The 10,616-nt window shown below is 44.5% G+C and overlaps 1 protein-coding gene across 1 annotated transcript in view; it reads left to right on the top strand.

The window, feature by feature from the left end:
* Positions 1-4,219, top strand: part of CD180 (CD180 molecule) — a gene marked incomplete at its 5' end in the record, with an annotated part of 5,505 nt that extends 1,286 nt beyond the window's left edge. The window contains 5 exon segments of the mRNA XM_009076166.1: positions 1,669-1,835; positions 2,504-2,619; positions 2,622-2,765; positions 2,768-3,522; positions 3,524-4,219. Of these exon segments, the coding sequence (XP_009074414.1) occupies positions 1,669-1,835; positions 2,504-2,619; positions 2,622-2,765; positions 2,768-3,522; positions 3,524-4,219 (1,878 nt within the window).
* Between the last annotated feature and the right edge of the window lie 6,397 nt (positions 4,220-10,616).

The following is a 10,616-nucleotide window of genomic DNA, read 5'->3' as shown; positions in this document are numbered from 1 at the left end:
CCCCCCTGCCGGTGCTGTCTCCTGGTGCCATCTACCTGAGGCTGAACTCCAGCTGGGACCCAGCATTGCCAGGAGGAGCAGGACAGCTCCACTCTCCACCCAGATGGGGAATTTTGTGGTGACAGTCTCTTTCTGCTTCCTCCTGCTCCACCACGCTCCTGCTGGCCTCTCTCTGCCTGCCAGGTTGCACTGCCTGCAGCAGTGCGGGGCCACATTTCTTCCCTGGGACTCCCTGGCAGCCTCTGCTTACAGGATTTGTTCTTAAAGGAAAGGCTGAAAGCCTTCATTGTATTCAGCTTGAGACTTGCAGCAAGTACTTCTGCTCTTCTCTCAGGAGGTTACTGGGAGCAGACACTGCCCACCCACCTCTCCTAAACCAGGGGTGGGTGGAGACGTGGTTTACTCTCAAATACTCACAGTTCCACATCAACAGAGAGACCTGAGCCCTGTGCACCATTCCCCAGGGGCCTTGCATGTGCACCTCAACAAGCCCTGATGGGCCACGTGCTCCTGCTCACAGGGCACACAGCTGCACTGTTCCCTACATGTCACGGGCTCCAGGCTCCACCACATTTCCCTCTGGACACCCAACTGCTCCCCATGCTTGCTTTCTTCCACTAGCAGAACAGCTTTGTATCAAATTAAAATGCTCAGGTTGGCCAACTGTGCCATATGTGCGTTTACCTCCCCCAAAACAGGCCATCTGTGAGGTTACTGGCAGTATATTGCCAAAGCTGCAGCTCCTACATGGCCCTGGGGACTCCCTCCCTCCTCAGCTGGCCCCAGGACAAGATGTCCCTCTGTCCTTTGGGAGTGGAGCCGGGCAAGGAGGCAGCTGGCACTGCACAGGCTGTGCCTACTCTCCCCATTGCAGCTTGGCAGCTGGGACAAGTGCAGTGCTCCAAGAATTCCCACTGCCTTGAGCAGCACATCTGGCTATTTTAGAGTGGCACTTCCCAGGCTCTGGTTGACTTCCATGTAATTACCAGGCAAAGGCAGGTCAACCATGTTTAATGAATTTCCCTGATATCCACAGAGCAGACTTATCTATGTAATATATTGATTTATTTTCACTTAAACTGAACAGACTTCATGGATATTTTAAAGACTCTGTATCAGGTATAATCTTTGTTCGGCCTGAGATTAACATTTCTGCTGCTGCCTCACTGCAGTGTGTAACTGCAGTTCATATCCAATTAATTTGGCCACATTCCTTCTAGAAACATTTCCCAGACCTTCTCTTTTTCTCCTCCTGTCTGTAAGGTTTACTTAAGACTTCTCCTAGAGTAAGTTTTGTTACAAGACTCATGAAATCCAGAATTTGAAACTACCTTGAGGGGATCCTTTTTTAAGGATTAATAATTCATCCAGAAGAGTAAACAATCCTCCTATATGCTAACTTTGATAAGAAAGTACTGCAGATGAGATACACTTCAAATTAGTACAAGTGAGATTTAAGGCATTCGTTTTGAAAACATAAAACCCCAGGGCTCTGCATTGCAAGCCTGTGCTGAGGCTTCCTAGGGTTCTGGCTGCTGTGCTTTAAATAATTCAAAATTTTGTTTGGGTTATTTTTGGGGTTGTGTTAGGGATTTTTTCACGTGCCATATCCTCCTATTTATATTCACAGCGCATACCTCTCTCAGCTTCACTGTATGTTTTCCACAGATTACAGTAAATACAAGCTATAACTGCGAAGGTTTAGGACTGAGGGAGATTCCTGCAAAACTACCTGTCACAACCAAAATCCTTGACTTCAGCTTCAATGTGCTCCCTTCCCTCCTGAATTCAACCTTCTCTGAGCTGAAGTCTCTTCTCTACTTGGACTTAACAAGGTACAGAAGCATCCTCCTTACTTCTGCTCATCACATTAGTGAAACTCCCTGTCCCTGTCAGAGCCAGAGGCTTCAGGAGCACACCAGAGCAGCATCTCCCTGCCTTCACAGGGAAACCACCAGTAGCACCTTCAGACAGCAGGTGAATATTTTTGCTAGGCAGAGATTTACCCACTTGAGCAATATCCAGGCTTCTCCTCTGATGACAATCATTTGCAGGACACTGCATGAAATATGTATTTTCCAGATATTACTCCTTCTCAGACAGTAGTGACAGCAAAGTCACTGCAACAGGTTTTTATTCATTTTCCTATATTACTCCCTAGAAACTGAAGAATGACACGTTTGGTCCTTTGAAATACTCATCTATTTCTGTAGAAAAATTGGGTTTCATTTTATTAAGGCGAACATTACAAATTCATGTTTCCCTGACTCACACAAATGCCTCCCCACACTCATCATTTCAGGGCAGGTTTTTATTCTTACCAGAACCCTGTGTTTAAATGTGAACTTAAAAGCAAAGGGCAAGCACCACTGGAAAAAAAACACTTCTATCCTTGTGAAGGCAAACAATGAGTTTTTACGGATATGAGGTGCACTTTGGGTACATGTACAGGGAGAGTTTTGCAAGACAAACCACTGATACCACTTTCTATTGTTTTCTCAAGGTGTCAAATCAGCTGGGTGTATGACGGTGCCTTTCACAGCAACAGGCAGCTAAAGACAATTGTGCTGACAGGAAACCTGCTCTTGTTTCTGTCTGACACAGCATTCATTGGCCCACGTTCCTGGAGCAGCTTGTCTTAACACAAACGGGAATAAGCAGCATGTCCTTTATTCCAATGACAAATCTGGATAGCTTAGATACCCTCATCTTGGGCAGAAACCACATCTCTTCATTGCAGCTTCCTCCCAACTTTCCCACTCGGAATTTGACTTTCAAATGAACAACATACGAGCAATCACAGCAGAAGATGTCTGTGTTCTGCACAAGATCAGCAATATAACTCTCATCTTTAAAGGCAATGACATTACATACATTGAACCTGGAGCTTTCCACTCCCATTACTACAGTTTGGACTTTGGGGGCTGCACTGACATCCCTGGGATCCTGGCAGGTATACAGAACTCCACAGCCCAGACACTTTGGCTGGGAACATTCCGCAGTGTGAAAAAGGAGTCCCATGTAAGCCCAGATGTTTTACAAGGCCTCTGTAATGTCTCTGTTAACGATCTCTATCTGCCATTACGGCACTTCAGAAATCTAAATGCTGACACATTTCAGTGCTTAACCAGGCTCCGAAAGCTAGACCTAACCGAAACTCACATCTATGCACTGCCCCCTGGCATCAGTGGCATGAGCTTGCTAGAGGAGATAATTCTCAACACAAACTCCTTTGAGCACCTCTGCAACATCAGCTCTGCTGCCTTCCCCTCCCTCACCCACCTCCTCATCCAGGGTAACTCACAGGTCCTGCAGCTGGGCTCTGGCTTTCTGGAGAAACTGGCAAAGCTTCAACATCTCGATTTAAGTCAGAGTCGTATTGAGAGCTCTGACTGCTGTAGAGATGCACTGAGCGGTTTGAGCAGTCTTCGTCACCTGAATCTGAGCCACAACATACAGCTCCATCTCCAGGATGTGCTCATTAAGGATAGTGCTAACCTGGAGGTGCTGGACCTAGCCTTCCACTCCTCTTCATGTCAACACTTCCCAGGGTCCTTTCCGAAATTTGCATCTCTTGCAAGTGCTGAATCTTTCCTCTTCCAGCATTAATACTAGCACTCATCATCTCTTTCAAGGCTTGGAAAACCTCATGTTCTTGGACCTTAGTCAAAATAACTTTGAGTTGGGGATCATGCCAGAGGACAAACTGTTCCAACAGCTATCCAATTTAGAGGTGCTAATATTATCATCCTGTGAACTGACAGCAATAGGCAACCAAGCATTTCACAGCCTCAAGAAGTTACAGCGTGTCGATCTGAGCCACAACAAACTTACTGCATTCAGCACAGATGCATTTTCCAGTCTCAAGAGCATCTATCTCAGTTTTGCCCATAATGGGATCCATATTGTACCAGGTGACCAGCTGGTGTCCCTAGCTGGCCACTGTGTAATCAATTTAAGTTACAACCCTTTGGACTGCACCTGCTCCAATATTGGTTTGATCACCTGGTACAAGCAGAATCTGGATAAAATTGAGGACCCTGAAGGAACAAAGTGCTCTGATCCCAAGTTGCTAGCTGGGACTCAGCTGGCCAGGATCTTGCTCTCCTGTGGGACAAACACAGCAGGAACCATTGCAGTTGTCCTGGTTATTTTATCCTGTGGTGCTATCTTCTTTTGGGATGCTCGCTATTTCAAGCAAAATTACCAGCAAATATAAGTTTATGATGGATATACAGAAAATACCTGCAGAAATTTTATTAAGATGAAAGACATCTTAGTGTTTTTGTTTGTGACATGTATGGAACAGGTTGCCCAGGGACATGGTGGCTGCCCCAACCCTGGTGGTGTTCAAGGCCAGGCTGGATGAGGCCTTGAGCAACCTGATCTAGTGAGGAGGTGTCCCTGCCCAGGGCAGGGGGTTGGGACTAGATGATCTGTAAGGTCCATTCCAACCCCTAAATTCTATGATTCTATGATTCCATTTTCTTAACCATTGTAATACTCTTTCTATTTGTATCATTAATTCAAAAAAAATACTTAAAACAATTATTTGAGAACTGGAAAAATAAACTACAACCTGAGTCTTGAACATTAATAACTTATTTTACAGAGAAATCCTAATTCTACTCAATATTAGCCCTAGTGTATGAGCTACTATGGCTAAGGCATTTGTAAAGGGAAGACCCCAGGGCCAAAATACAAACATTATTCTCTTTAAAGAAAGAAAATCCAACTTTCACCACTCCCAACTGTTGCAATCCACCCCTGAGGTGGGGTAACTCATTAGTAGATCCTTCCAATAGAGTGAAATGGCACTGAATCACAAGTGTTTGTGTATCTATACCACAGGTTTATTTTTGGCTGCAGCAGAAAGGAGGTATGTAGTAGGTATAATTATTATCTATAGACATAGAGCAGTATAAAAGTATAAAAACTATTACTTAAGAAAATATATAAGGAAAAGAAAAGGAAAGGACAAGAGTAGATAGTGTAGAGAAAAGATATCACCACCCATGGATCCAGTGATGAGTCTTGACTGCTGCAATTTGGGTGTCCCTTTGTTGAAGTGATAGTTACAATCTTGATCCATCAGGACTGGGGGAAGTCCACACAATATAAAGTTCAATTGGTTAATATAAATTCAAATTCAGGTGGAAATGCCCGGGTACCTCTCTGGGGTGGAAGAGTTTTACCCTGTCTAATGCAACACTGTGGATCATGCACACTTCTCTGGTGGAAGGGGCCTGAAATGGGTCAGGGGTGCTTTGGTGGTCTTTGATGGCTTTTAACCTCTTCTAAGACACGACAGATGTTTCTTATTCCAGCAAAGCTGAGACAGTTGTGCCTTATAAGAAAGGATGAATACCTTCCGGCCTAAGTGTGAATGTCCCAGTACCTCTCCCAGGGTGGGTGATTTTCCTTGTCATGAAGGAGGACATCAGCATGATGTCCATCTTTCCCTTACCTGTCTCAAAACCAGCTTGTTGTTTAACAAAGGTCAGTTTGTCCTGGTCGTCCTACAGGGTGTGGTGTGCACACTATCAGCACCTGGGCTGTTCTTATGCAGATCAGAGGCTTTGCCATCACACAACCAAAAATTGTCTTCCTCCATTTCGGCTGGTGCATGCAAAGTTAGCCTCAGGAAAATACCTGCTGCTTTTGCAAATGGCCAATTGTTTGAATCCTTACCCTTTAACATTCCTGTCTGTCACTCCAAAAACAAGAAAACCAAACCAAAATCAACCAAACTGGGCTGTTCTTATGCAGATCAGAGGCTTTGCCATCACACAACCAAAAATTGTCTTCCTCCATTTCGGCTGGTGCATGCAAAGTTAGCCTCAGGAAAATACCTGCTGCTTTTGCAAATGGCCAATTGTTTGAATCCTTACCCTTTAACATTCCTGTCTGTCACTCCAAAAACAAGAAAACCAAACCAAAATCAACCAAATATCTCTATCAAAAATCCTTTAAAAACAATGCTGTTTAGGAACCAACAGTAGCATACAACATCCACTAAAAAGGAAAAAAATATCTCTGTGAAAAAACATGTACAACATTCATAATCACATAAGACACAGTCCTGCAGGACTGACAGAAACAGTATCACCTCTGTGATTTCTTTGAAGTATTTCTTTAAAATGTTTTTGATCCTTAGAAAATTCCTGGCCATTGAACCTCTTGTCTGTCCTTCTATCACCCTGGGACAGGCTCTGCTGTGCTATTTTCTAGACTCCACAGTAAGCAGAGACTGGCAACAATTTAATCTTTAACCACAAAACTTGCAGATTTGGTCAAGAATCTGTGAGTGCCTAGCACTACACTTGCTTTCACAGGGGAAAAAAACCCCAACACCAACAACTATGAGACATTTCTGCGCCAGCCTAGAGTGGACAATTCCTTCCAGCTACAGTGCAGGAGGGAAAACCATAGAGGCTGCCAAGTGGGCCACCTCATCCCACTGATGCTCCTGGTGTCCATGCCTACTTCACACGGCTTCTGGTGTGCATCCTTGGAGTGAAATCAGAGTCTATTTGCTCCAATGGGATATGCAACAGCTAGGCAGGAATGAAGAACTGTTATTACTTACTTTTCCTATAAAACCAAATCGCTTTCTCTGCCATCACTTGTGAAAAACTCAGTAGCAAGACAGTTTATGTGCCTTTGACCAAAGATCTAGTGGGAGCTTGTTGTGCCTACTCATCTGCCCTGTGTTTCCATGATGTGCTTTATGGCACTAGCACTTTAATAACAGGCTAACCCTGATGTATAGTCACAACCTTCTTGGGGGAATGACCCTTCTGTCTCCACGGCAGAGCATGCACCACACAGCCTCACCCTGCCTCAGCACAGCTTTCTGGTGTGTTAAGCTGGGAACTGTGGTTGCTTCCCGAGATTTGGAAGGCAAGCTCTCTCTCAACACTCCCCGTGCAGGGTTTCACATTCAGCTTCAGCTCCTGCCCAAAGGCATTTCCTCAACATTTTCCTCTTTAACATACTGACTACCTGAAATTTCAGAGACTCCTGCTGTTCTTCAGTCTTCCTACTAAGAAGCTTGTGCCCATTTCTGATGATACCGTTGACAAGAATCCCTGCTTGGTCTTCTAAAGTATGTAATACCTCTCACTGAAGTGCCCCTTTTTACTGACTGTTAGCAGATCAGACTCATATGACAAGTATTCTTGTAGCTTTCAGATGCCTTCACATTACATATGCTATTGCCTTACCCTGCAGCTTCTCCTCCTCCTGCCTTGTAGCCTTGTGCTGCTCGAGGGCATGAAGGGAGAGATGTTTGATGTTCCTTCTCCAGTTACCTATAAACACTCCCAGATTTGGGGTACCAAAACTTTGCCTCTCCTTACAGCTCTCTGTATTCCTTTTTCCTGTGGCTGGTGACACGATTTCCACTGAATCCTTCTCCTAACCCAATCAGCAGGCGCTATACTCCAGCTGCCTGACACCAAACCTGCATGGGCTGCCTGCCTCAGGCAAGCTCTTCTGCAAGAGCTGGTCTAAGGGAGAGAAATATCCCCATAGCAAACAAACTATGCTGCCCCGGGTAAGCACACCCTGACTTGTACTTGGGAGTAACGCAGGGATATTCCTGAACTCAGCCCAGGGTCCAAGGTGCATTTTCCCCTCCCTCTGCAAACCCAACTGGTTAAATGAGCAACCTCCAGTATCTAACAATCCAGCACAAATGCCAGTGTATGCACCATCCAAGAAAGACCTGCTTCTTCCATTGTTTCCCTCTGAAAGTTGTGCGTTCAGGACAGTGTCAGACAAACAGTTAATTTAAAAGAGAGCATAAGACACCCCACAGGCACAAAAAAATGCTGCAAGAATTGGGCAGTAACTGCAGGAGATTCACAAGAACTAGTGATTGGAGGGAAAACTGCATGTTGGGCTGAGACGTATTCTGAAATGTCTTTTTGTCTGGAGAGAACACCACAGGATTTAGCCACCACCAGTGGCTAAATCCTACCTAGTCTTATGGTGTGGACTTACGTGTAGCCTTCAGTCAGTCAAAACTCAAAGATGGCTGAGAAGGCGAAATGTTCCTGTGAAATATGTATTTGCACACAGAGCATTTTAAGACTTTTCTGCAATCCATTCCTTCCCCTCTACACAACTTATTTTATATGACCATCTTCATCTGTTATAATTTTCCTCTTTGATTTACTTGACGGTGGCATCTCTGTTTTATTTGCCTGCAAAATGTCATTCATAAGACACTGTACAAGCAATATTGAGCCACATATGCTGTATGTTTCAGGATGCACAAACCCTAAATACAGGGACTAATTATTCTGAAGAAAAATGTATCTATGGATATAATACACTAAAATGTCTAGATTATATATTAATACTTTCTGAAGTTCTTCAGTCTTTGGAGGGTACTTAACTAGGGATATAAATGAAAAGAGACAGTAGATTTATTTTCCCATATAGAATTGTTTACCTAGACAAACTCTGATGTGATGCACTCTTCGGTTTCCAGTCAGGCCTTTTATCTCTTATTTTTTCAAATATGGCTGTGGAGCCAGCACACAGAAAGAACAAGGAAATCACTTGAGGTGAATGGTGCCTAACAAGATTTACATCACCACCATCCTGGCTTCTGGGCTACAGGTGTCTCTGAAATCACAGTACAGCTCAACACCATGACATAGAATTAATCAGTATTTACACAGATAAAGAACTTGAGTGTATCTTCATTAATGAGTCACATTTCAGAGAGCATTTACCTTTATTTCAACTGGATAAAGCAAAACCCAGCGCCAAGTTCTTCCTTCCCCAACTGTGCTTTAAACCGGGTGCTATCAGTAAAATCAGTAAAAGTTAATTTTTGAAAGAGGATTTTACTCTGAACAGGATGGTTGAATGGGCCAATTTCTGCATCTGTTGACTTAAAAAAATACAGCCTCATGTCAATGTCCTCTTAAGAACTTGCTCTCATTTCCCAGTCTTATCTATACCTGGAAGAAAAGCAGGCAAAACCCCTTCCCAATCACTCAATTCCATACCTCCTTCACATGCTAAGCCCCATGGAAATTCTTCTCCCCAGCAGCAGAAGACATCCTTCTTCACCAGAACATCCAGTGCTCCCTGTGTCTAATTCCCATCTGCACTTTGTAGGGTTTGCCATGTCCTGGCACTTACCTATGTTGTCTTCTTACTCTGCAGTCTTCTCCACTCTTCCTGAGGCTCTCAACTTCTTGAATCATAACCTGTTGCATTGCTTCCTACCCATGGCAGCAGGGTTGGAACTAGATAATCTTTGAGGCCTATTACAGCCCAAACCATTCTGATTCCTACCGCTGTTTATTCAAATCCATTCTCGGCCAGACATCTGGGAAATCCAGCTGGTCAGTTCTAACCAACTGCTACACAATAGATACAGTCAGTAGAAAGACAAACTGTCGCTAACCCAAGGCATGAAGTGGGACATGCATCCATACACCCTCTAGTATGTTCCTGTGATCTATTCTTTCTAAGCTGCCATCTGAGTTATGATCCAAATCCAAGCTGGACAATCCTGCCAAGTCTTGCAGACTGCATAAGACTACAATAAGGAGTCTAAGGGGGCTCAATTAACTGGGAGGTCAGTGCTGAAGAAGGGAGTTCATATTTCCCCTTCAAACCATGAAAGCATTCCATTCTCAGGTAAGATGCAGTCTCTTCTTACCACAGTAAAAGTGAGGATGACAGGCCATGCCAGATGGAATACCAATTACCCATCTCTCCCAACTTCTCCCTCAGCACAAACTCTGTACACCACCCGTTTCCTCTGGCCCTGAATACTGTGGAGGCTCACTCTGGGCAAGCAGGTGTCTATGCTTCCCCAGGCAGAGGTGATGGCTGCTGTCCACAGCCAGGGACAGCATAGCAGGCAGAAGCATGAGACCCAAAGTCAACTCTCAACTCCTGTCATTTCCTTTCCCTCAGCTGCTGGATCCTGCTCCTCCCTCCTTAACCCATCATCCTCCCTGTCAGTGCACCAGTTCCGCAGACTATCTGCCTTCTGGTGAGTTGCAGCAAATCAGAGAAGTTGGAGGTGATCTGCACTTTCCCCTCACCTACTTGTTTCAAATAGAAAGCAAAGCAGCAAAAGTGGTGCTGTAGCACTGCTGCACTTCATTATGTACAGAGCAAAACCACAGAGAAAACAATGCAATGATAAAATGTGAACACAAATTCCTACCTGCTGGGCAGTTATGCAGCTACCAGCAGCAGAACAGTAAAGATATGTGTATTTCAATAGATGCTTCTCCCACAGTAGTAGATGTTTTTGAGAAAGGACTTCAATGATAGAATCATAGAATAAACCAGGCTGGAAAAGACCTCCAAGCTCATCAAGTCAAACCCCACCATGGACACTAGACCATGGCACTAAGTGCCACATCCAGTCTCATCTGGAAAACCTCCAAGGATGGTGAAACCACCACCTCCCTGGGCAGCCCATTCCGATGCCTGATTACTCTCTGCATAAAAAAAATCTCATCCTAATATTCAACTTACACCTTCCCCTGGCAGAGCTTGAGTCTGTGCCCTCTTGTCCTACCACTGGTTGCCCAGGAGACCAATCCCCACCTGACTCAAACCTCCTTTCAGGG

The sequence above is a fragment of the Acanthisitta chloris genome, unplaced genomic scaffold (assembly GCF_000695815.1).
Source record: "Acanthisitta chloris isolate BGI_N310 unplaced genomic scaffold, ASM69581v1 scaffold9506, whole genome shotgun sequence".
Taxonomy (NCBI): domain Eukaryota; kingdom Metazoa; phylum Chordata; class Aves; order Passeriformes; family Acanthisittidae; genus Acanthisitta; species Acanthisitta chloris.
Note: the sequence above shows the minus strand (reverse complement) of the source record. Positions and strands in the feature narration are given on the sequence as shown.